General features: G+C 44.2%; 1 protein-coding gene across 3 annotated transcripts in view; it reads right to left on the bottom strand.

Annotated features, from left to right (window-relative positions):
- LOC144596453 (uncharacterized) overlaps nucleotides 1-27,141 on the bottom strand; it is a 133,660-nt gene that overhangs the window by 103,730 nt on the left and 2,789 nt on the right. For 2 of the 3 annotated variants that reach the window (XM_078404719.1, XM_078404722.1), the window contains exons 2-4: nucleotides 21,366-21,418; nucleotides 18,358-18,492; nucleotides 7,996-8,083 (exon numbers count right to left, since the gene is read on the bottom strand). In XM_078404719.1, coding sequence (XP_078260845.1) covers nucleotides 7,996-8,083; nucleotides 18,358-18,431 — 162 coding nt within the window. In that variant the 5' untranslated portion in view covers nucleotides 18,432-18,492; nucleotides 21,366-21,418. Of the gene's footprint in view, nucleotides 1-7,995; nucleotides 8,084-18,060; nucleotides 18,100-18,357; nucleotides 18,493-21,365; nucleotides 21,419-27,141 lie in introns of those variants that run through there. The other variant, XM_078404720.1, reaches the window with a different exon arrangement.

Raw genomic sequence — 27,141 nt, 5'->3', positions numbered from 1 at the left:
CTGGCGCTGCAAGCACTGTAAGGCAGCAAAGCTATCGCTGCGCCACCGTGCCGGCTAAAGGAATATAATGTTGAGTGAGTAATATATAGTGAGGCATTCATCATGGGACATAAACATTGAAAGGTGGAGTATCTTTTAAATAGATTGTGATTGAAAAGCTTTAGTGTTCACAAGGACTTGCGAGAACTTGAACATAAAACCACTGGAAGTTAAGTGCAGGTTCAGCAAGAAATTAGTAAACAAAATGGTATCTGACCCACGCTGTAAAAGGGTTCAATTACAAGAGAAAAGATGTCTTGGTTCAATTATACAGAGCCTTGGGAAGACAACACATGGAATAATGTGTACAGGTCTGGTCTCCCTACCCAAGGAAAGACAGAGGTTCAATGGAGGGAGTGCAGCAAAGGTTCAATAGATTTAGTCTTAGAATTGTGGTGGGTGAGCACTGGAATTGTCCTACAAGGAGGCAGTAAGTAGACTGCACTCTTGGGTTTAGAAGAATGAAGGTGACCTCACTCAAAAGAGTACAAAATATTTGCAGGGCATTGCAAAGATAGATGGGGAGATGATGCTTCCACTGACCTGGGTATCTAGAAGCATGGCTTGGAACCTCGTAACATGGGAACCTCGTAACAAGAGATGAGAAGAAATTCCTACACCCAGAAGTAGAGAATCTTTGTGAATCTCTACACACAAGAGCTGTGGAACTTAGTTGCTAAATGTAGTCCAGACAGGGATCAAAAGATTTTCTTGGATCTCAAAGAAATCAAAAGGACATGGGGTTATTGCAGGAAAGTAGCACTGATGCAAAAGATCTTATTGAATGAACAAGGAGGCATGATGGGGTTAAATGGAAAACTTCTATTTCTCATGTCCTTATAAGAGTAATTGAGGGGAAAAGAAAAAGTCTTTAGGAGCACTTCAGGTGGGAGGAAGTGTTAATAATATTGGAGTATATTAGGTTGGATAAATCCCAATAACCTGATGGGATCTTTCTCAAGATGCTGCGAGAAGCCAAGGTGGAGATTTCTGATGCTTCCAAAGAGATTTTTGTATCTTCACCACTTGCGAGTGAGATACCAGAAGACTGGAGGATAGCTAACATGGCCTCCTTGTTCAAAAAAAGGAGAGCGAGAAGAAACCTGGAAACTATAGGCTGGTGAGTCTTACATCAGTCGGAGGGAACTTGTTGGAGTAGATTCAGAGGGATAGGATTTAAATTCACGAAGAAAGGCAGGCACTGATTTGGAGTCAGCATGGATTTGTACATGGGAGATCTTGCCTCACAAATCTGATTTGCGTTTTTGAGGAGGTAACTAAGAAAATTGATGAATCACATTTAAGTGTAATAGACGTGACTTGCATGGACTTCAGTAAGGCTTTTGACAAGGTCGCTACGATAGGCTGGTCCAAAAGGTTAAGGCGCAAGGGATCCAAGGTGTATTGACAAACTGAATACAAAATTAGCTTATTGGTAGGTGGTCGAGGATAATGGGGGGGGGGGGGGGGTGTTTTTCTGACTGGAAGTCTGTCATAGTTGGTTTTTCACACAAATTGGTGCTGGGGCATTCATTATTTGTAACATATATAAATGACAGATGCACACAGAGGTGGTCATGAAATACAGTTGAGTCATAGACAACGAAGAAAGGTTGTCTAAGGATACAGCCGGACATAGATTGGCTTTAAAGTTGAGCCGAGCAATGGCAGTTGAAACTTAAACTAGACAAGTGTGAGGTAGTGCATTTTGGGAAGTTAAATTCTGGTTGGACATATAAACGTCAAGGAACTCAGGAGCATTGAGGTACATCAAAACCTTGAGGTTTGTCCATGGCTCCCAGAAAGTGATGATAAAGATGGATAGGATAATGAAGAAAGCATTTGGTTCATCTGCCCTTCATTGGCTAGGGGACTTACATAAGAGTTGGAATATCATGTTGCAATTGTAGAAAACATTGTTCGACCAAATTTAAAGTATTGCATACAGTTCTGGTTGCCGTATTGCGGGAGGGTTTAGAAGCAACAGGGTGAGAGCAGGAGAGAAATCAAAGGTACTAGAGGAGCAAGATAGACCACTCAACCCAAAAAACAATAGTATGCCATGGCGCCATTTTAGTAGGCAGAAACTTGCAGAAACATTTTTTAAAAGAAAAATAACAAAAATCTGTGAATTGATAGATGAGATATATTCTGCATTTTTATGGTATCATCCCCCAAAATATTGATTACACTGCGAGAGGCATAGCGAACGGTGGATTTTGCTTACTAAAATGGCGGCCATTCCGCTCCTTTGCGTCCTACACTTCAGTATAGGCGATTTCAACGGAGTGTTTCATCTTGCTCCTCTAGTATCTTTGCTAGAAATGCACGGTGGAAGGAAGAGCTGTAGATATAGGGAGAGATCAGATAGGCTAGGTTTATTCTCACGGAAATGTAGGTCTATGAGGAGTGTACAGTGCATTGAGAAAGTATTCAGACCCCTTCACTTTTTCCACATTTTGTTACGTTACAGCCTTATTTTAAAATGGATTAAATTCATTTTTGTTATCATCAAGCTACACATAATAGAAAAGTGAAAACAGGTGTTTAGACATTTTTGCAAAGTAATTAAAAAGAAATAACTGAAATATCACATTTACATAAGAATTCAGACCCTTTACTCAGTACTTTGTTGAGGCACCTTTGGCAGCGATTACAGCCTCAAGCCTTCTTGGGTATGACGCTACAAGCTTGGCACACCTGTATTTGGGTAATTTCTCCCATTATTCTCAGATCCTCTCAAGCTCTGTCAGGTAGGATGGGGAGCGTCGATGCACAGCTATTTTCAGGTCCCTCCAGAGATATTCGATCGGGTTCAAGTCCTGGCTCTGGCTGGGCCACTCAAGGACATTCACAGACTTGTCGCGAAGCCACTCCTGCATTGTCTTGGCTGTGTGCTTTGGGTCGTTGTCCTGTTGGAAGGTGAACCTCCGCCCCAGTCTGAGGCCCAGAACACTCTGGAGCAGGTTTTCATTAAGGGTCTCTCTGTACTTTGCTCCGTTCATATTTCCCTCGATCCTGACTCGTCTCCCAGTTCCTGCCACTGAAAAACATCCCCACAGCATGATGCTGCCACTACAATGCTTCACCGTAGGTATGGTGCCAGATTTCCTCCAGACGTAACGCTTGGCATTCAGGCCAAAGAGTTCAATCTTGGTTTCATCAGACCAGAGAATCTTGTTTCTCATGGTCTGAGAGTCTTTTAGTTGCCTTTTGGCAAACTCCAAGCGGGCTGTCATGTGCCTTTTACTGAGGAGTGGCTTCTGTCTGGCCACTCTACCATAAAGGCCTGATTGTTGGAGTGCTGCAGATATAGTTGTCCTTCTGGAAGATTCTCCCATCTTCACAGAGGAACTCTGGAGCTCTGTCAGAGTGACCATCGGGTTCTTGGTCACCACCCTGACCAAGGCCCTTCTCCCCTGATTGCTCAGTTTGGCCGAGCTGCCAGCTCTATGAAGAGTCCTGGTGGTTCCAAAGTTCTTCCATTTAAGAATGACGGAGGCCACTGTGCTCTTCGGGACCTGCAATGCTGCAGAAATTGTTTTATACCCTTCCCCAGATCTGTGTCTCGACACAATCCTGTCTTGGAGGTTTACGGACAATTCCTTCGTCTTCATGGCTTGGTTTTTGCTCTGACGTGCACTGTCAACTTATATAGACAGGTGTGTGCCTTTCTAAATCATGTCCAATCAATTTACCACTGGTGGACTCCAATCAAGTTGTAGAAACATCTCACGGATAATCAATGGAAACAGGATGAACCAAAGCTCAATTATGAGTGTCCTATCAAAGGGTCTGAATACTTATGTAAATGTGATATTTCAGTTATTTCTTTTTAATTCCTTTGCAAAAATTTCTAAACACCTGTTCTCACTTTTTTATTATGGGGTATTGTGTGTAGATTGATGATAAAAAATGAATTCAATCCATTTTAAAATAAGGCTGTAACGTAACAAAATGTGGAAAAAGTGAAGGGGTCTGAATACTTTCTGAATGCACTGTAGATAGGATAGATAGTCAAAGTCTTTCACCCGGTGTCAGCGAGCCTTGAACCAGAGGGCAAAGTTTTAAGGATAGATGGAAGAAATTTAAAGGAGATGTTGGTTTTTCCACAGAGAGGTTGGTAATTATCTGGAATGATTTTCTGGAGGAGGTGGTAGAGGCAGAAATAATTACAACATTCAAAAGGTGTTTGGACAGGGAGTTGGATAGGAAAAGCAAAGAGGAATATGAGCTTAATATAGGCAAATATGATTAGCACCGGCATATATCATTTTCAGCATGGACAACGTTTTTCCACATAAGAAACAGATACAAAGTGTGAAAATAGAAGTTAAAAAATGGAGAGAAGTAACAATATGTGAAGCCAGTGTTGAGATGAAGGCATATTTTAGCACAGAGGATGTCATGTGGGTAAGTGGCCAGTTCTTGACCACCCGCAAGGATACAAGAGTTGGAAAAGAGTGAGGATAGACACAAAATGCTGGAGTAACTCAACGGAACAGGCAGCATCTCTGGAGACTGAAGAAGGATCTCGACCCGAAACAACACCCATTCCTTCCCTCCAGAGATGTTGCCTGTCCCGCTGAGTTACTCCAGCATTTTGTGTCTACGTTTAAACCAGCGTCTGCAATTCCTTCCCACACATGCCAAAGACAGAATCTTTATCCTTCCCCAACCTTCAGCTGAAACAAGTACAGTTGTGCGACTTGTGGGGATGGTGTTGCTAAGACTACTGCATTTCGGTCTTGCCTATAACAAAGAACCAAAAGAAAGTTTACTTCAATTTATTGACATAATTATTCTCTGTAGTGAGTGACGACCAATGTTCTGGTGTATCAGTCCAAGTATGTTTTGGTCTCACTGGGCGTATTGCTCAATTGTTGTTCCATAAGATTTTACGATTCTTTCACTGCTCCCTTCCCAATATTTAGAGAACTACTTGTTTTATTCACCCATGGAATCTAGGCATTAACTGTAAAATTTGTATTCAATGGACATCACCATTTGTTCATTTGAATGTTGAAGTGAGAAGCTGGCTTTTCAAAGACCAATACTCCTGTGGTTCTGTGAGTTGGCAGGATTTTGAGCCACTAGCAATGAAAGAATGGTAATATATCTGGCAGGTCCAACAATCTACAACTTGGAGGACAACTTGTAGATGATAATGGAAGTTTTCATAAAGTTTTCCGGGGGATTTTGAAGAACCACAGAATTGTATTACAGTACAGTTTTGTGAGTAACAATATTATAGGCTGACTGCATCATTCTATGCTCGCTCCAGTATAAGGATTTTTGTTGCTTCTTTTAACAATCAGTGATACATTTCATCCAGGCCAATCCACCTGTGCACTTTCAAATATTTTATATCATTTTAGATTTCCTCTCTTACTTATCCCATTCACTATTTTTACAATTGTCCAATTGAGCTATATCACACATAGAAACATAGAAAATAGGCGCAGAAGTAGGTCATTCGGCCCTTCGAGCCAGCACTGCCATTCAATATGATCAGGGCTGATCATTCGAAATCAGTACCCCGTTCCTGCTTTTGAATATCAGCCCAGTCGATCCATTCTTTCATCATATGTCAGTTCCGCCATCCCGGGAATTAACCTGGTGAACCTATGCTGCACTCCCTCAATACAAAAAATAATGTCCTTCCTCAAATTAGGAGACCAAACACTGCACACAATACTCCAGGTGTGGTCTCACCAGGGCCCTGCACAACTGCAGTAGGACTTCCTTGCTCCTATACTCAAATCCTCTCGCTATGAAGGCCAACATACCATTAGCTTTCTTCACGGCCTGCTGTACCTGCATGCTTACTTTCAGTGACTGGTGTACAAGGACACCCAGACCTTGTTGCACCTCCCCTTTTCCTAATCTGACACCATTCAGATAATAATCTGCCTTATTTTTCTTGCCACCAAAGTGGATAACCTCACATTTATTCACATTAAACTGCATCTGCCATGCATCTGCCCACTCACACAACCTGTCCAAGTCACCCTGCAGCCTCATGGCATCCTCCTCGCAGCTCACACTGCCACCCAGCTCTGTGTCATCTGCAAACTTGGAGATGTTACATTTAATTCATTTCTCTAAAGAATCAACATCCTGTTTTTCTATTGTGAAGACAGCCATAAAAGAAATCCTTCTTGTTTATCCACTTAGGAACACAAGGAATAGAAGGAGGAGAAATAGAAGGGTGACATGGTGGTGCAGCGGTAGAGTTCCTGCCTTGCAGTGCCAGAGGTCAGGGTTCCATTCCGACTATGGGTGCTTGTCTGTACGGCGTTTGTACGTTCTCCTGCTTGGGCTTTCTCCGGGGTCTCCAGTTTCCTCCCATAATCCAATGAAGTACTGGTTTGTCAGTTAATTGGCTTGGTATTAATGCAAAAAGTGTGTGTAGAATAGTGTTAATGTGCGGGGATCGCTGGTCGGTGTGGACTCGATGGGCCGAAGGGTCTTTTTCCGGCCTGTATCTCTAAACTAAACTAAACTAAGGTCTAGGTTACTCAGCCCATTATTGTCTGCTCTACCAATCACTAAGATCATTGCGAATATTTTACCTCAGCACCGCCTTGCTTGATTAACTACACATCCTTCCACTTTCCTACCACATATGCATTGATTTTGTTTTATCTCTGTGCACTTCGAAGAAATGTGATTGCACATAATTTGTATGCTTCCATTCAATTACAAAGTCATCAACTTCCGCAGGTCACACAACGGGGAATACACCCCGATCTTTATCAACGGGGACAGTGTGGAGAGAGTGTCCAGCTTCATGTTTCTGGGCACTCACATTTCGGAGGACCTAACATGGTCCAATAACACTGCTGCGCTGGTCAAGAAGGCACAGCAACGACTGTTCTACCTGGGAACACTGAAAAAGTCTGGTCTACCCCAACAGCTGCTGACGACATTCTACCGCTGCACCATAGAGAGCATCCTAACACATGGCATCCCTGTGTGGTACCTCAGCTGCACGGCGGCAGAGAGGAAAGCTCTTCAGCGGGCAGTCCATAGAGCTCAGAGGACCATCGGAACACAGCTACCAGCCTTGGAGGGCATCTACAACACACGATGCCTCAGAAAAGCCACCAGCATCCACAAAGACTCTTCACACCCCTGCAACAGTCTGTTCGAACGTCTACCATCGGGCAGACGATACAAGACCTTCTACGCCCGCACCTCCAGACTCAGGAACAGCTTCATCCCCAGGGCCATAGCTACTATGAACCGGTCCTGCTGAGCCAGATGGTCACATCGCACAGCGAACCGGCACAGATCTACTTGCACTTTATTCTGTTTTAAAACTGTTCTAATTTGTTTCATTGGGTTGTTTAAATTAATACTGACTGGCTAATTAATTGATTGCATCGTATGGGAGGCGCATTCCCAATCTCGTTGTACCCCTGTACAATGACAATAAAGATATATTGTATTGTAAGTCAAAATAACAAGAATATCACAATCACGATACAGCATCATTGCACAAATATGGCTACATGCCTAATTACATTGACATCAGTAATCACATGAGACAGAGGAAATTTCATTCTGATTGCAAGGTTGGTTAGTGAGGATAACAATGTCACACTGGCTGGATTATATCCACTTGGGAATGTATTAGGTGGACCTTCATTGTTCACCTGCTTCTGAAATGCAGAACTTGAACTGGGGAAACTGCTTTACTCTGCAGAGAACAATTAACTTAAATATTTTGGGATATTTAGGAAAATAAATTATGACATAATAAAAGTGTTCTGTTTTAACTTCCCACCTCTTCCGATATCTTTCTTTTGACAAATGCAAAGTATATTATCAAATGAAATGTTCTAATTTCAGCACAAATGTCCAGGTGATGTTTCCCAACTTGCAAGCCAGCCACAAAGTTGCCATGGTATTTGGAAGCAGTGTAATGAAAATGAGATCGATGGGTTCTACCTGTTTCTTGAGCCTTGGTGGAAGGTATGCATCCAAGAGAGACGGAAGGCTGCTTTTCATGTGTGTACTCATTTTATTTGAAGGGTACCTGCAACAAAATGAATAAAACTTGCCATTAAGACTATCTTTAGGTACAGTCCGAGTGTCCCATCTCCAGCTGCGTGCCCGAGCAGTGGAGCACCCTGCAAAATACCCATGGATTGGTTGACTGCAACTTGAAGGGCTGCACGGTGGCGCAGCGGTAGAGTTGCTGCCTCACGGCGCTTGCAGCGCCAGGGACCCGGGTTCGATCCCGACTATGGGTGCTGTCTGTACGGAGTTTGTACGTTCTCCCCATGACCTCCGTGGGTTTTCTCCGAGATCCTCGGTTTCCTCCCACGCTCCAAAGACGTACAGGTTTGTAGACTAATTGACTTGGTAAAAGTAAAATGGTCCCTAGTGTGTGTTGGATAGTGTTGATATGCAGGGATCACTGATCGGCGCGGACCCGGTGGGCCGATGGGCCTGTTTCCGCGCTGTATCTCACTAAACGAAATAAAGCCATGCCCTCAGGTTTGCCATTTTTGCAAACATTGTCAGGGAATTTTAATTTTAAAGTGGCTGCCATCTTGTCACGTGTGTGGGCCCTTGAAGGTAGAGAAACCTAAAATTGCAACTGCCAGCCAGAAAACAACACAACAAATCCCCCAAATCTTGTCAAAGTTGGAACCGGGTACCATGACCCACTGGGCAGCAGCAAATGGGAAAGGAACACATCTTCTATATACTAAAACTCTCGATTGTTATCTTGTTTGTGACTGAACCTCAGCCAAAACGGTACACGATAGCGCAACAATTTTAGGCAATTTTAGGCCCACCTTACTCACCGTTGTCACTTTAGTGATAATGCAAGTAGTTTTATTGAAATCGGTGTTATATATTTAAAGTTATTCACATTTTAAGGTTTAAAAGGATGGGAGGGGGAGGGGAGGAGGGGGGAGTGGGGGAGAAGGGAGAGGGGAGGGGGGGGGGGTTGAGGAGAGAGGGGAGGGGGGGAGGACAGGGTGCTGCACCAATGCAGGAGAGGTTTGGGCCCAACGGGTCCACTTGGTCTATTTTGTTGTAAAATGCTAGGTAAGCGATCGTCTGCACGAGTCCGACGATCTGTTGATAGCTGATGCAATGTAGCCTTGTTTATTTGAAAAGTCTGGAGAGTGTAAATACACTAGCTAGAATTTGGCAATTATCTCACACATCTAAACCACAAGCGATGTTGTTGTTTGCAAAGTTTGATGATCATAGCTCAAGTGTGCCCGTTCAAAGCAAGTATGAGTTCAGCTTCAAGTTTCTGGGCACTCACATCTCGGAGGACCTAACATGGTCCAATAACACTGCTGCGCTGGTCAAGAAGGCACAGCAACGACTGTTCTACCTGGGAACACTGAAAAAGTCTGGTCTACCCCAACAGCTGCTGACGACATTCTACCGCTGCACCATAGAGAGCATCCTAACACATGGCATCCCTGTGTGGTACCTCAGCTGCACGGCGGCAGAGAGGAAAGCTCTTCAGCGGGCAGTCCATAGAGCTCAGAGGACCATCGGAACACAGCTACCAGCCTTGGAGGGCATCTACAACACACGATGCCTCAGAAAAGCCACCAGCATCCACAAAGACTCTTCACACCCCTGCAACAGTCTGTTCGAACTTCTACCATCGGGCAGACGATACAAGGCCTTCTACGCCCGCACCTCCAGACTCAGGAACAGCTTCATCCCCAGGGCCATAGCTGCTATGAACCGGTCCTGCTGAGCCGGATGGTCACATCGCACAGTGAACCGGCACAGACCTACTTGCACTTTATTCTGTCTTAAAACTGTTACAATTTGTTTCGTTGGGTTGTTGTTGTTTAAATTAATTAATTTATTGCATCGTATCGGAGGCGCATTCCCAATCTCGTTGTACCTCTGTACAATGACAATAAAGATATATTGTTAGTGGCCAGTTAGCGCCCGGTGGGGGCTTCAAAAAGTTGGGAGCCTCGATCACCTCGTGGCACCACGGGAGAAGAAATCAGGAGGAGATAAGACTTTGCCTTCCATCACAGTGAGGGTGTGCCTAGAGCAATCACTGTGATGGCTGTTTGTGTAAAAATTGTGTAAAAATTATATCTGTGTGTCCTGTGCTTTTTGTTGTCTACTGCCGGACCCTGACGTGAGAGGACGCTGGCGTTGTTTATTCGCCGCTTCTCCGTTAGGATAGTTTGTCTGTTTGTTTTTATGTTTGATTGTTTATGTAAACCGCTGTGAGCACCTGATAAGGCGCTATATAAAATAAATGCTTATTATTATTATTATTATTAAATGCAAGATGTAGACGGCATGAATGAAATGGCTTGGATTGACTTCCGGTGGCGCCATGTTGGACTAGACAATCTAAAAAGTTAGCTCTCAAAGAAACCAATTAAAACTAGCTCTTTTAAACATTAGTAACAACAGGAAGCGGGCCAATCGCAAGTTATCTCGACAACGAAAGTTAACGATAAATAAAAATATGGAGACAAGGTTAAACAAAAAGGATAATGCGGATACTAAAGCTACGGACTTGGCAAAGAGAGCCACGCCAGATAAGGGAATCAGCTGTGGGGAACAAGACTCTGTAATATTGGCGGAGCTACGCAAGTTAAGACAAGAGCACACAGAAGCGGTAAATGACAACAAAAAAGCTCTGGTGAGACTAGAAACTAATTTAAAGGAGCTTTTGGAGAGAACCGCTTCACTGGAGCGACGAACAGTGAACATAGAAGAAAGGTTGGGGGAGACGGAAGACAGGGCAGCGCGGCTGGAAAGATCAGTCGCCTTTCTTCTTCAAAGAGAGGCGGCGTTAGCCGCAAAATGTGACGACTTGGAAGCAAGAGCGAGACGTAATAACATACGGATACATGGGATCCCGGAGGGCGCTGAGAAAGGCGACACCATAGGATTTGTGACTGATTTCATCCGAACAACATTACAAATCTCGGCGGCCGTCGATATCCGCATCGAAAGAGCGCACCGCTCGCTGACTACCAAACCGAAAGAGAGTGCGGCTCCCCCGCGAGCCATCATCGCCCGCTTCATTGACCACCAGGTGAAAGACCGCATCATACAACAAGCATGGAAACAAAAAATAACATATGAGGAACGGACCATTTACTTCAACCATGACTACACTACCGAGATACAGAAGAAGAGGAAACAAGTGCGGGATGTAATAAAAAAGTTGAAGGAGAAAAACATAAAGGCACAGTCCCCATATCCTGCAAGGCTGAAGGTGTTTCTGGGAACAGAGAGGAAGACATTCAATACACTGATGGAGGCTGCCCCCATGCTGAAGGACATGGGGATCCATGTGGAGGAGGACGAGTGGGAGAAACTACAGAGAGTGAGGATGGAGGGCAGCTGGACTACGGGGACAGGACAGAAGGGAAAGAGGAGACAGCCACCCATCACAGAGGCGGACATACAAGCCCTCGGTCTGTGAAATCTGAGGTTCACAGTGGTAAGGACTAAAAAAAAAAAAAAAAACAGCCTGGAACTAAGGGTAAAAAAATAAATGACAATCCTGAAGTATATATAATGCGGACAATCTGAATTTATGTTTAATGTTCAAAGAATTGAAAAGGAGCTAGTTATGGGATTTAAGTAACACTTATACTGAATAATGTCAAAATTGGTTGAAGGAGCAAAGCTGGATCTCAATTTGAGCAAGGAGCAACTTAATTCTGAGAAGTTGCAGGTGCACATTGTGCTATTTCCCCAGAGAGATTGCCACACTCTCTGATGACGGGACTTTTGGGAGTCACATGTTATTTTTGTATAGTAGTTCAGAGGGAGATGTGTATTGTTTGTTTGTTTGTTCGCTGTGTATCGTTTTGCACAGTTGTTTTGATTTATAGGAGGAACCGAGTTTATGGCCTACATCTTAAAATGTCATGAATAAGTTGAACCTTGTTTCTTATAATGTGCACGGTCTAAATCACCCTATTAAGAGAAAGAAAATATTGAGTCAGTTGAAGAAACTACAATGTGCCATTGCACTAATCCAAGAAACTCACTTGAGTGAAAATGAACATAAAAAACTGAAAAGGGAATGGGTAAACCAAGTATTCCATGCTTCATATGGCAAGAAAAGGGGGGTGGCCATACTAATTAATAAATCCCTACCATTTTCTGTAGAGAAAGTGATTAAAGGTGATATGGGAAGATATATCATGGTGGTTGGCACAATAGGAGATACGAGTATTTCAATATTAAACATCTATGCCCCAAATGAAGAAAATGAAACATTCTTTAAAAACATAGCCAATATACTTACCAGTAACGGACGAGGGATGATAATTTTGGGAGGGGATTTTAATACCATACAGAATGGTAACTTAGACAGGTTGCCATCTGAGAGGGGACCAAAAACAAAAAAATCCAGAGTCCTAAATAATGTTATAAAAGAATTAGGTCTGGTTGATCCATGGAGACATAATAATCCTAAAGGAAGAGATTTTACCTTTTACTCTAACCCACATGGGAGTTATTCGAGGATAGACTTTTTTTGTGTGTCAAAACAACAGATACATACAGTCAGGGACTGCAGTATAGAATCCATAACTATAAGTGACCACGCCCCTGTCATACTATCCATTGAGCTGGGCAGGGAATCCTTCTTTAAGTACTGGAGACTTAATGTGTCAATCCTATCAGATGAAAAGGTTGTCAAAGAACTAAAACTAAACTTAAAGGAATATTTTCCAATAAATGACAATGGCGAGGTCTCACCATCGACATTATGGGAGGGAGGAAAAGCAGTCATGAGAGAGAAAATAATAGAGATAACTTACAGATTGAAAAAAACTCGAATGGAAAGGCAAGGAAAGCTAGAAAGTAAAATCAGAGAGTTGGAGTTAGAACATAAAAGAACAAGAAACAATTCTATTCTCGTCGAATTAAAAAAAATGAGACAAGAGTTAGACGAACTTTTAACATATAAAGCAGAAGGAGCTCTTCGTTTTATAAATCAAAGATATTATGAGATGGGTAACAGAGCAAGCCGGTTACTGGCATTCCAACTGCGAAAAGCTCAAACAAATAGAATAGTTACAAAAATAAGACATCCCACTTCCAATTTTATTATGGCTAAGCCAAAAGAGATAGCAAAGGCCTTTGCAGAATATTATAAAAACTTATACAGTGACTCAGAATCTAATCTCACTGAGACCAAAACACAAGAATTTTTCAAAAAACTACATTTACCAGCATTAAAGGTAGAAGAAGCATCTGAAATGATAAAACCAATTTCGTCACAAGAAATAGCCGATACTATAAAAACCCTTAAAAGTAACAAATCCCCAGGTACAGATGGCTTCTCAGGGGAGTATTATAAATGTTTTGCAGAAGACATAACACCAGAATTATGTAAAGTTTTTAATTATGCGCTGTCAACAGGAAACCGCCCAGATACTTGGTCAGAAGCCATAATTTCCGTACTACATAAGGAGGGCAAAGATCCGACTTCATGTGAGGGATATAGACCGGTCAGCTTGCTCTGTAATGATTTAAAAATATTAACAAGCATACTAGCACAGAGAATGCAACAACATATAACTAAATTAATCAAGCCAGATCAAACGGGGTTTATCCCGGGGAGACAGGGGGCTAACAATATCAGGAGAACACTAAATCTTATATCATGTGCTAAAAATAATCCCAGACCTACCATGCTGCTTAGCCTAGATGCACAAAAAGCGTTTGACCGCGTGAAATGGAACTTTTTATATCAAACATTGAAGGTTTTTGGGTTTCACTCAACGTTTATAGACTGGGTAAGAATTGTCTATAAAAATCCCAAATCACGGATCAGAATTAATGGCTGCTGCTCAGACTTCTTCTAAAGGAATATTTTCAAATAAATGACAATGGCGAGGAAATTAAACAGATTATGGGCATTAACTTCCCTCTGGAACCAGCACTTTACATTTTGGGTATAATTCCTGACAGTATGACAGATAAGAGTTCGAAACATTTACTGACAATCCTGCTGCTGATAGCAAAGAAGACGATAACAACTTCTTGGTTGAAACCACAGCCTCCAAGCATAATGCAATGGAGAGATAGGGTAAAAAATGTGTATATAATGGAAAAAATCACAGCAAGGTTACAGTTGACAACAGACATGTTTGATAAAAGATGGTCATTATTAATACAGGCAATGCCGGGACTCTAGTCTCTTCCGATTTTGGGAACTTAAAGTAAGGGTATTTACATTCAATATGCATCTCCTATGTTTGTTTAGTTTGTGTTTGTGTGTATGTAAAAAAAATAATAATAAAAATAAAAAAGAAAGTATAAAAAAAAGAAATGGCTTGGATTTTTAAAAGTTTGTATCAACATGAATTTTATAAAGTGTAGTAATAGTGGTGAACTGACCATGATGTTAATGTAACAAAACACATCACCTTTGTGACCGTACCGAACAATGTTTAATTGTAGAGCACTAAAAGACCGTCACCACTGGGGCATCTCGAGGCTGTGTGCTCAGCCCTGTGCCCTTCTGTCTCTACACCCAGGACCGTGTAGCCAGACACAGCACCAACACCATCTTTAAATTCACCATCGATGCCACCACCAGATATTTATGTTAGAGCACAAGAGGGAAATCGATAATCTGACTGAATGGTGCCAGAACAATAATGTGTTACAATGAACTGCAGATGACATGTGTAGGAAGGAACTGCAGATGCTGGTTTATACCGAAGATAGACACAAAATGCTGGAGTAACTAAGCGGGTCAGACAGGGAATAGGTGACGTTTTGGGTCGAGACTCTTCTTCAGACAGGAGTCTTCAGTCTGAAGGGTCTCCACCCGAAATGTCACCTATTCCCTTTCTCCAGAGATGCTGCATGACCCGCTGAGTTACTCCAGCGTTTTGTGTCAATCTTCGCCAGAACAATAACCTTGCTCTCAACATTAGCAAGACCAAGGAGCCGATAGTTGACTGCAGAAAGGGAAAGCTGAGGATCCATGAACCTTCTTCATCAGTGGGGTGGCGGGTGTACAGTGAATCAACACCTTCAAGTGTCTGGGTGTGAATATTTCTGAAATATAGAGCATTGATGCTCTTTAGGCTAAAGGAATCATGAGGAAAAAGCAGGAACGGGGTACTAATTTTAGATGATCAGCCATGATCATATTGAATGGCGGGGCTGGTTTGAAGGGCCGAATGGCCTACTCCTGCACCTATTTTCTATGTTTCTATGATGCAATCACTAAGAAAGCTCGTCAAGACCTTCCTTCGAAGATTGAGGAGATTCTGTATGTTGCCGAATATTCTATCAAATCTGGACAGATTAGAGAGCATACTGACTGGATACATCTCCTCCTGGTTCGGTAACTCGAACGCCTAGAAACGATGCAGAAAGTGGTGGATATTGCCCGGTCCATCACAGACATTGACATCCGTGCCATTGAAAGGATTTACTGGAGGCGCAGCTTCAAAAAGGCAGCAAATATCAGCAAAGACCCACATCACCCAGGTTCGATCCTGACTACGGGTGCTGTCTGTACGGAGTTTGTACGTTCTCCCCGTGACCTGCGAGGGTTTTCTCCGAGAACTTCGGTTTCCTCCCACACTCCAAAGACGTACAGGTTTGTAGGTTAATTGGCATGGCGTAAATGTGCGGGGATGGCTGGTCAGTGCGGAATCGGTTGGGCTGAAGGGCCTGTTTCCATGCTATATCTCCAAACTAAACTAAACTAAGACTGTGGTTTGGCTTGTGCAAGTCGAAGTTTTCAGTGAATGCTCTGACCAGACTGATGTATGTACAGAATCTAATGCTATTCTAGAGGTACTTTCAGTTCCAATATACTTTAGGATGACTGTGATGCTGGATGGCTCTCTGAGAACATCGTCCGAAGGGCCTGTTTCCGCGCTGTATCTCTGAACTAAACTAAATCACACTGGCCACATATCATCTCACTGCTACCATTGGGAAGAAGGTACAAGGAGACTGTGAACGGCAACCTCCTGCTTTATGAACAGCTTCTATCTGGAAATCATCAGATTCTTGAGCCACAGTGCACAACCCTCACCACAACCCCACCTCAGCAACGATCGCCTGTGGACTTTGTTTCAGTTGCATTATGTATTTCGGTCTTGCAGTGTTACAGTCTGGTTACCAAGTATTACTGATTACTAACTTATTGTATTATTAATTATTGTGCATGTATTTGTTACTAGACCAAGTGGAGCCGTTGGGCCCAAACCTCTCCTGCATTGGTGTAGCACCCTCCCCTCCCCACTCCCTCCCCCCCAACCCCCCTTATCCTCCCGCTCCCCCCCCCTCCCTCCACCTCCCTCCTTCCCCCCTCCTTCCCCCCTCCCTCCCTCCCTCCCCCCTCCCTCCCTCCCTCCCCCCTCCCCTCGGAGATATATTTAGACCATCGACAATAGGTGCAGGAGTAGGTCATTCGGCCCTTTGAGCCAGCACCACCATTCAATGTGATCATGGCTGATCATTCTCAATCAGTACCCCATTCCTGCCTTCTCCCCATACCCCCTGACTCCGCTATCCTTGAGTATCTTTTAAACTTTAAAATGTGAATAACCTTAAAATATAACACTGGTTTCAATGAAACATTTTCCATTAGCACCAAAGGGGTGACGGTGAGTAAGGTGGGCCTAAAATTGTCGCGCTATCGTGTACCGTTTTGGCTGTAGTTCAGGAACAAACAAACGAGAGTTTTCGTATATAGATGTTACTGCATTGGTGGGGGCCTGTAAGTCTGCAGTAAATAAGAATTTCATAGTTCCATTCTCGGTTCATCACTTAGATGAAATGACACAAAGTGTTCATTAAACACTTTTGACTCATGATTCTTGACCATGTCAATGAAAGAAACTGAATTATATAGATATACAAGAGATAGGTTGTTGATATATCATTGCCCATTGAACAATGTGAGTCTCCATGGTCACGTCAATTGCAGTTGCAATAAAAACACCGGACACCCGCTTAGCTTCTTCTGTGCGAGGATGTCAATAGACAATAGGTGCAGGAGTAGGCCATTCGGCAATGATCATGGCTGACCATCCACAATCAGTACCCCATTCCTGCCTTCTCCCCATATCCCTTGACTCCGCTATCATTAAGAGCTCTGTCTAGCTCTCTCTTGAAAGCATCCAGAGAATTGGCCTCCACTGCCTTCTGAGGCAGAGAATTCCACAGATTCACAACTCTCTGAGTGAAAAGGTTTTTCCTCGTCTCCGTTCTAAATGGCCTACCCCTTATTATTAAACTGTGGCCCCTGGTTCTGGACTCCCCCAACATTGGGAACATGTTTCCTGCCTCTAACGTGTCCAACCCCTTAATAATCTTATATGTTTCGATAAGATCCCCTCTCATCCTTCTAAATTCCAGAGTATACAAGCCTAGTCGCTCCAGTCTTTCAACGTCAAGGAAGACACAAAAGGCTGGAGTAACCCAGCGGCTCAGGCAGCATCTCTAGAGAGGAATATGTGACCTTTCGGGTCGAGACCCTTCTTCAGACTGATCCTTTCAATTTACTTTAATTTCCCTTCTCTACACGGTGTACAGTCTAAATTATTTCAAAGTTCTTTTAGCAAGCTGGTGTCTATTAATGGACAGTTACCATACGTTCCTTTTTCTAACGTGTGTGTGTGTGTGTGTGTGTGTGTGTGTGTGTGTGTGTGTGAACGAGGAACGTATTTAGCGAGGAGGGAGGTGGTGAATGGAAATCTGGTGAATTTCGGAGGCGTGTTGCATGCGAACCTTTTTATAACTCAATAGGCGTTAATGCTGTTCAGGGCGTTCGGCGTGACATTGATTAGGAAGAGTTAACCACAAACCCCTTGAGGACATTGTAACCACCGATAATACGCTACGTTGAGAAGGGAAACGTGGGTTTCACCTGTTAGAAATCAGGTGGATTCAGGGCACAGCGCCCGGAGTAGAACAGGTAGAAATCACATGCAAGACAGACACTAAATGCATAAAGTGCACTCTGGCTTTAGATTTTGTGAATCTTTCAGGCAGTACTTGCGCGTCCAGTTGCCACAGAAAACATTGCGTTAAATACGTTTCCACCGAAGACAGACACAAAATGCTGGGGTAACTCAGCGGGACAGGCAGCTTCTCTGGAGAGAAGGGATGGGGGTCGAGAGAGACCCTTCTTCAGACTGAGAGTCAGGGGAGAGAGAGAAGGGAGACACGGTCAGAGAGAAGGGAGGGAGATAAGGAAAGAACTGGGTGCTTCCAAACCAAATCTTCCAACAAGAAGATGACAACGGCAACGTTTAAGAGCACAAGGACGTGGTGGAGCAGTGGTGTACTCACCCCAAGCGGGATCGAACCGTCAACATCCGCATAGTGGTTGCCCCGGGAGATGGGAGACGCTTCATCAAAGGCATGAGGTGCTGTTCCTCCAATTTGCGTCTAGCCTCACTCGGAGGAGACCGAGGACAGAAAGGTCTGTGTAGGAATAGGAAGGAGAATTAAAGTGTCCAGCAACCGGGAGATCAGGTAGGTTCAGGCGGGCTGAGCGAAGGTGTCCCCGTCCCCGTCCCCCTCCTCATCAGCACTGGCACAGCGGTAGAGACCCGGGTTCAATCCTGACTACGGCTGCTGTCTCTGCCGAGTATGTACGTTCTCCCTGCGACCACATGGTTGTCCCGGTTTCCTCTCAAATTCTAAAGCTGAGCTAGTTTGTAGGTTAATTGGCTTCTGGAAATTGCTCCTCATGTGTCGGATGCAACACTGGGAAAATGTAAAACTAGTGTACTGGATAATAGATGGTCAGTGTGGGCTCGGTGGGCCGAAGGAGCTTTCCACGCTGTTTCTCTCTGAAATAATAAGGGGCCCAAAGCTACTCACAATACTCCAAATGTGTTCTGGCCAGTGCCTTATAAAGCCTCAGCATTACCTCCACATTAGGCAGGAAATCCACATTAGGCAGGAAATATCCACATTAGGCAGGAAATGGTTTTGGGTAGACTGATGGGACTGAAGCTGATAAATCCCCAGGGCCTGATGGTCTGCATCCCAGAGTACTTAAGGAGGTGGCTCTAGAAATAGTGGAAGCATTGGAGATCATTTTTCAATGTTCTATAGATTCAGGATCAGTTCCTGTGGATTGGAGGATAGCAAATGTTATCCCACTTTTTAAGAAAGGAGGGAGAGAGAAAACGGGTAATTATAGACCAGTTAGTCTGACATCAATGGTGGGGAAGATGCTGGAGTCAATTATAAAAGACGAAATTGCTGAGCATTTGGATAGCAGTAACGGGATCATTCCGAGTCAGCATGGATTTACGAAGGGGAAATCATGCTTGACAAATCTACTGGAATTTTTTGAGGATGTAACTAGGAAAATTGACAGGGGAGAGTCAGTGGATGTGTACCTCGACTTTCAGAAAGCCTTCGACAAGGTCCCACATAGGAGATTAGTGGGCAAAATTAGAGCACATGGTATTGGGGGTAGGGTACTGACATGGATAGAAAATTGGATGACAGACAGAAAGCAAAGAGTGGGGATAAATGGGTCCCTTTCGGAATGGCAGGCAGTGACCAGTGGGGTACCGCAAGGTTCGGTGCTGGGACCCCAGCTATTTACGATATACATTAATGACTTAATGGCTTAAAGGGATTAAAAGTACCATTAGCAAATTTGCAGATGATACTAAGCTGGGGGGTAGTGTGAATTGTGAGGAAGATGCAATAAGGCTGCAGGGTGACTTGGACAGGTTGTGTGAGTGGGCGGATACATGGCAGATGCAGTTTAATGTAGATAAGTGTGAGGTTATTCACTTTGGAAATAAGAATAGAAAGGCAGATTATTATCTGAATGGTGTCAAGTTAGGAAGAGGGGATGTTCAACGAGATCTGGGTGTCCTAGTGCATCAGTCACTGAAAGGAAGCATACAGGTACAGCAGGCAGTGAAGAAAGCCAATGGAATGTTGGCCTTCATAACAAGAGGAGTTGAGTATAGGAGCAAAGAGGTCCTTCTACAGTTGTACCGGGCCCTGGTGAGACCGCACCTGGAGTACTGTGTGCAGTTTTGGTCTCCAAATTTGGGGAAGGATATTCTTGCTATTGAGGGGGTGCAGCGTAGGTTCACTAGGTTGATTCCCGGAATGGCAGGACTGTCGTATGTTGAAAGGCTGGAGCAATTAGGCTTGTATACACTGGAATTTAGAAGGATGAGGGGGGATCTTATTGAAACGTATAAGATAATTAGGGGATTGGACACATTAGAGGCAGGAAACATGTTCCCAATGTTGGGGGAGTCCAGAACAAGGGGCCACAGTTTAAGAATAAGGGGTAGGCCATTCAGAACGGAGATGAGGAAGAACTTTTTCAGTCAGAGAGTGGTGAAGGTGTGGAATTCTCTGCCTCAGAAGGCAGTGGAGGCCAGTTCGTTGGATGCTTTCAAGAGAGAGCTGGATAGAGCTCTTGAGGATAGCGGAGTGAGGGGGTATGCGGAGAAGGCAGGAACGGGGTACTGATTGAGAGTGATCAGCCATGATCGCATTGAATGGCGGTGCTGGCTCGAAGGGCTGAATGGCCTACTCCTGCACCTATTGTCTATTGTCTACCTCCTTGCTTTTAAATTCTCGTCATCTTGAAATGAATGCTGACATTGCATTTGACAATAGACAATAGGTGCAGGAGGTGGTCATTCGGCCCTTCGAGCCAGCACCGCCATTCAATGTGATCATGGCTGATCATTCTCAATCAGTACCCCGTTCCTGCCTTCACCCCATACCCCCTGACTCCGCTATCCTTAAGAGCTCTATCTAGCTCTCTCTTGAATGCATTCAGAGAATTGGCCTCCACTGCCTTCTGAGGCAGAGAATTCCACAGATTCACAACTCTCTGACTGAAAAAGTTTTTCCTCACTGCCTCATTTGCTTTCCTCACTACCGACTCCACCTGCAAATTAACCTTTTGGGAATTGTGCAACAGTACTCCCAAAGACATGGGAGTTGGTAGGATAATTTGCTTCTGTAAATTCCCCCCCATGTGTAGGCAGTGGATGAGCAAATAGGATAACGTAGAACGAGGGTGGACAAGAGATTGATGATGCACCTTTTGGACTCAGTAGACCAAAGGGCCTGTTTCCATGCTGAACTCTCTGAACTCCCAAATCCCTTTGCACTTTCGATTTGTGAATCCTTCTCTCATTTAGAAAAGAGCCTGTATCATTTTTTCCTTCTACCAAAGCGCATGACCCTCGACTTGCCACGCTGTAATCCATTTGCCAGTTTTCTGCCAACTCTCCCAACCTGTCCAAGTCATTTTGCAGACTCCCTGCTTCCACAACACCAGATGTACCTCCACCTACCTTCATATCATCTGCAAACTTGGCCACAGAGCCATCGTTTCCATCATCCAGACCTACAAACAGATCAGAAACTCTGGTCCAATTATCCATTAGGACAGATATTTTTTACCTCAAACTAAGTAAATCGCGAGTTTTTTTACCGGAACGGACAGGACCTCGGGTCTGAAACATTCACTGTTTCTCTTTAAGCAGATACTGCTTATCTGCCAAGTGTTTCCAGTATTTCCTGTTTTTATTTTAGACAAATAAATATGTTTACTCGTGTTCCCCCCCCCCCCCCCCGGTGGCAAAAGCTGAATGTTTATAACACTGTATTCTGAGGTAAACACACCTGCAGATATTAAAAAGAGACACACCAATTGTGGAGAAAGGTTATTTCATTTGTTACTTTATTGTCCCAGTATTTACGGCAAAGAGGATGGACTTCTAGCAATATTAAGGGCAGCTTTCGTTGTTCTGAAATATAATTTACAAGCATTTAATTTGGTCATTTGGGGTGGCACGATGGCGCAGCGATAGAGTTGCTGCCTTACAGCACTTACAGCGCCAGAGACCCAGGTTTGATCCTGACTAAGGGTGCTGTCGCTATGGAGTTTGTATGTTCTCCCCGTGACCGCGTGGGATTACTCTGAGATCTTCAGTTTCCTTCCACACTTTCTCTTGTTTTCGTGACTGGTCCTGACATCCTGACTGGTCCAAAATCAGCATGAATCAGTTATGTGAAATGCTTCACTGATCAGTTATTCATAGCTGGCAGGGTCTAAGCTGTTTCTTCCTGCTTATCTCATAGTCATACAGCATGGAAACAGGCCATTTGGCCCAACTTGTACATGTCAACAAAAATGGCCCATCTTAGCTGGGCCCATCTTAGCTGGTCCCATTCGCCCAGATGTGGCCCATATCCTTCTAAATCTTTCCTATCCATATACCTGTCCAAATGTCTTCTAAATGTTGTTATCGTACCTGCCACATCTACCTTCTCTGAAAACTTGTTCCATACACCCACCACCAACTGCGTGAAAAAGTTTCCCTTTTGAAGAAGGGTCCCAACCCAAAATGTCACCTAGCCATGTTCTCCAGGGATGTCCCGCTGAGTTATTCCAACACTTTGTGTCCTTCTTTGTAAACCTGCATCTGTGGTTCCTTGTTTCCATACTCAATACTCTGACTGATGAAGGCCAATGTACCACAAACCTTCTTTACCACCCTATATGCATGTGACACCACTTTCAGGGAACTATGTACTGGACCTACACTCCTATATCCCTTTGTTCTACAATGCTCCCCAGGGGCCCAACCGTTCACCATGATGTTTCTGCCCTGGTTTGACTGCCCAAATTGCAACATCTCACATTTATTTACATTAACCTCCATTAGCCATTCCTCATTCCACAAGCCCAACTGATCAAGATCCAACTGTAACGTTGATAACCATCTCCATTGCCTACGATTCCACCTACTTTAGTTTCATTTGCAAATTTACTAATCATGCCTTTTACATTCTTATCCAAATCTCTGACACGTTAGGTCAGTGCGACAATTTTAAAGATATTTACAAGATATTTCTGTCCTCTTTATCTACTTATTTCAAATAGATTATTGCTTTAATTGGTTCTACGTATGTATCCATGTCGTTGATTCTTGTATATCCTCTGTAAACACCTGAGACACTCTACTCAGACACAACTAAGGGTGGACACTTGGAAAACAATCTGTTTTTCTTTCAGACTTTCTGTCCTGGGCCTCCTCCACTGTCAGAGTGAGGTCCAGTGCAGGTTAGAGGGACAGCACTTCATATTTCACCTTGGCAGCTTAGACCCCAGCTGTATGAATATTGACTTCTCTAACTTCAAGTAACCCTTGCTTTCCCTCTCTCTCCATCCCTCCCCCTTCCTAGTTCTCTGACCAGTCTGACTGTCCCCCTGGTTAAATTTTTATCCCTGTTTGCTTCGTTGTCACCTTCTCCTAGCTAACATTGATCTATTCTACATTTTCCTTGTGCTGCATCTCTTCTGATGTCTCGTTTTCACATCTTACACTTCCTTATTTCTGTGTCTCCCTCTTCCCTGACTCTCAGTCTGAAGAAGGGTCTCCACCTGAAACATTACCAATTCCTTCTATCCAGAGATGCTCCCTGTCCTGCTGAGTTACCCCAGCATTTCCAATCTTTTTAAATATCTCATCCTGATTTACTCTCGCAATCTATCTTTTCCCAATCATCTTTTTTTTCCCCTTCTTAGCCTCCTTTGTTAGCCATGGATGGATTACTTTCCTTGGCACTTGTTTTCGGTGAAATGTCTATTCGTTGCATATTAGCCGAGACACCCATTATTACCACACAATTAGGTTCACGAGTTCAAGACAGTAGTTTACAACCTAATTTGAACTGTATCCTCTGTACTAGGTAGTCCACAGCATGTTCAATGTTGGAGTTCAGTCAGTAAACAATTGAGTGGAAATTTGTATATTGTTATTCCATGGAAATCCCAATGATGCAGTTAGCAAACAAATATGTCTGGTTACATGAATAATTCTCAGCATTTCATGCCTTTCCTACCTTCAGTCAGATTCTTCTTCCATATTCTTACTGTATCTGATTTGCAATTGAATTCAACACTCTGTGACTGCAAAGCCTACCATGATAGATGGAAAACGTATGATGATGGAGCCTGAAACCGTATATCCTCACCACACTGCAGAATACTTGAAGTACTATAGAGACACAAAAAGCTGGAGTAACTCAATGGGACAGGCAGCATCTCTGGAGAGAAGGAATGGGTGACGTTTCGGATCGAGACCTGTACTACATATATAGAAGATAGACACAAAAAGCTGGAGTAACTCAGCGGGACAGGCAGCATCTCTGGAGAGAAGGAATGGGTGACGTTTCGGGACTCGAGACCCTTCAAACTGGTTAGGGGATAAGGGAAACAAAAGATATAGACAGTGATATGGAGAGATAAAGAACAATGAATGAACGATATGCAAAAAAGTAAAGATCGTAAAGGAAACAGGCCATTGTAAACTGTTTGTAGGGTGAAAACGAGAAGCTAGTGCGACTTGGGTGGAGGAGGGATAGAGAGAGAGAGGGAATGCCGGGGCTACCTGGAGTGAGAGAAATCAATAGTCATACCACTGGGCTGTAAGCTGCCCAAGCGACATATGAGATGCTGTTCCTACAATTTGTGTTTAGCCTCACTCTGACAATGGAGGAGACTGAGAACAGAAAGGTCTGTGTGGGAATGGGAAGGAGAATTAAAGTGTCCAGCAACCGGGAGATCAGGTTGGTTCAGGCGGGCTGAGCAAAGGTGTTCCGCGAAACGATCGCCCAGTCTGCGTTTGGTCTCGCTGATGTAGAGGGGTCCACATCTTGAACAACGGATACAGTAGATGAGATTGGAGGAGGTGCAAGTGAACCTCTGCCTAACCAGAAAGGACTATAGGGGTCCCTGGACAGAGTCGAGGGAGGAGGTATAGTCAGGGGAAGATATCTGGGGAGGGGTTGGTAGGTAGGTAGGTGTATATATATATATATATATATATATACATATACTACACAAAGTGGGCCCGTTGGGCCCATTCCCCACTCCCCCATTCTCTCGTCCCCCATCCCCACTCTTACTCTCCCCACACTCTCCCCTTTGGCCCGTCCTCTTAGGGTTTCCATTGTATCCGGGAGGGGGTGAGGGAGTGAAGGGGGGAGGGAGGGAGAGAGGTGTGGAGTGATCGAGGGGGAGGGAGTGGTGGAGGGAGGGATGTGTTGAGGATGGAGGGTGGAGGGAGGGGGGGAGTGTGATGAGAGATGGGGTGGTATTTGTGGAGGGAGGGAGGGGGGGGAGAGAGGGGGGAGGGAGGGATGGGGGAGAGGGGAGGGATATGGACCTCCCCTTTTCCCAGTACCCCTCTTTCCCCCACCACCAATTCCCCTCCGCACTACCCCTGTTGTCCCATTCCCCATTCTCAGCCCCCCCCCCCATTTTCTCTCCCCCAGACACACTCTTAGCATCAGTTAAAGGCCCGGGGGGGGGGGGGGTGCGGGTGATCGGATCAGTGAAAAGTCCGGTGGGGGGGGGGCCTCGGGAGATCGCATCATTCAAAGGCCCGGGGGGTGGGGGGGGATAGCGGGGAGATGTTCTCCCGGGTGTGGGAGAGAGGAGAGAAGCAAGGGGAGAGAGGAGAGGTGAGCCGGTGATCGCGGGCTGGCGCCGCTAACGGCGTCCATTGTTTTGGTGCGAGTGAGGAGATGCCGCGCATGCGTGCTGAGTACAGAGTGAGGAGATTCCGCGCATGCGTACTGAGCACTGCCGGGCCGCAGCGCCCCCCTTCTGTCAAAACTTCGATAAATCAGGGGGGGCAGCACCTTTAGACCTCTGTAACTTAAAAAATATGCGTCCGAATTAAATAAAAATATCATTTTCCAGCAGCGAACCGCATTCTAATTAATGCGGTTCAAATATCGTGGCGCTACGGTTTACCGTTTTGCCGGAATTGTCTTCAGCCGACATCAGTGGAATATATATACAAACAACGCTACAAGATCTGAGTTTTAGTAGTATAAGAAGATAGAAGATAGATATATATATATATATATATATACATATATATATATATACATATATATATATACACACACACATATATATGTGTGTGTGTGTATATGTGTGTGTGCATATATATGTATGTATATATATGTATGTGTATATATATATGTATATATATGTATGTATATATATGTATGTATATATATATGTATGTGTGTGTGTGTGTATATGTGTGTGTGTGTATATATATGTATGTATATAAACATAGCACAAAAAGTAAGGAAATTTGTGTTTGGTAGATTATTTCTTTGTTGTAACAATGCTTCTTGGCAATAAATCTTATACTGTTGGAAAGCCTGTTTATTTCCCTTTTAAATGGTGCCACATTTGTAAGGAACATGCATTTGTGGGATGAGCAGCAGAGCTGAGAATGTGGGTTGTGCCCATGAAAAATCTGCCAAATCTTCTCTGCCAATGCCAAACAGCTTATTCTGCCATTGACTCTTGTTCAGTGTTGTTTGGTGGATTGGATGATTGAAGTCTGAAGAAACAAGACATATTGGCAATTTAACAATTTATTCATTTAATAAACAGGAGCCTCAGTAGCGTGTGGAAGAACCATACACAGCCACAACAGCCTGGCACCTCCTCCTCATGCTGGTCACCAGCCTGGTCACACACTGTTGTGGGATGGCATCCCATTCTTCAACCAGCATTTGTCACAAATCAGCCAACGTGGTTGTGTTGGTCACTCAGGCACGAACAGCACGCCCAAGCTGATCCCACAAGTGTTCAATGGGGTTGAGGTCAGGACTGCTGGCAGGCCATTCCATCCTCTCCACTCCCAAATTCTGGAGGTAGTCTCTGAGAAACCCTGCTCTGTGGGGGGGAGCATTGTCATCTTGGAGGATATTCGGTCCCAGACTGTGGAGATATGGGATTACCACTGGTTGCAGAATCTCATCTCGATATCTCTGCATTGAGATTGCCTCCAATAACGACAAGCCTCGTTTTTCCAGTGAGGGAGATGCCGCCCCACACCATCACACTGCCTCCACCAAAAGATGTTACTCTATCGGTGCAGCAATCAGCATAGCGTTCTCCGCGTCTTCTCCACACTTTGACCCTATGATCCAACTGCCGTAGGCAGAATCTGGACTCATCGCTGAACATAACGTTCCTCCACATGTTCAGGTTCCAGTGCACGTGTTGCCGACACCAGCGCAAACGGGCCT

This window comes from Rhinoraja longicauda, chromosome 9, assembly GCF_053455715.1.
Source record: "Rhinoraja longicauda isolate Sanriku21f chromosome 9, sRhiLon1.1, whole genome shotgun sequence".
NCBI classification, from domain to species: Eukaryota; Metazoa; Chordata; class Chondrichthyes; order Rajiformes; family Arhynchobatidae; genus Rhinoraja; species Rhinoraja longicauda.
This window is presented reverse-complemented; position numbering and strand designations above follow the sequence as displayed.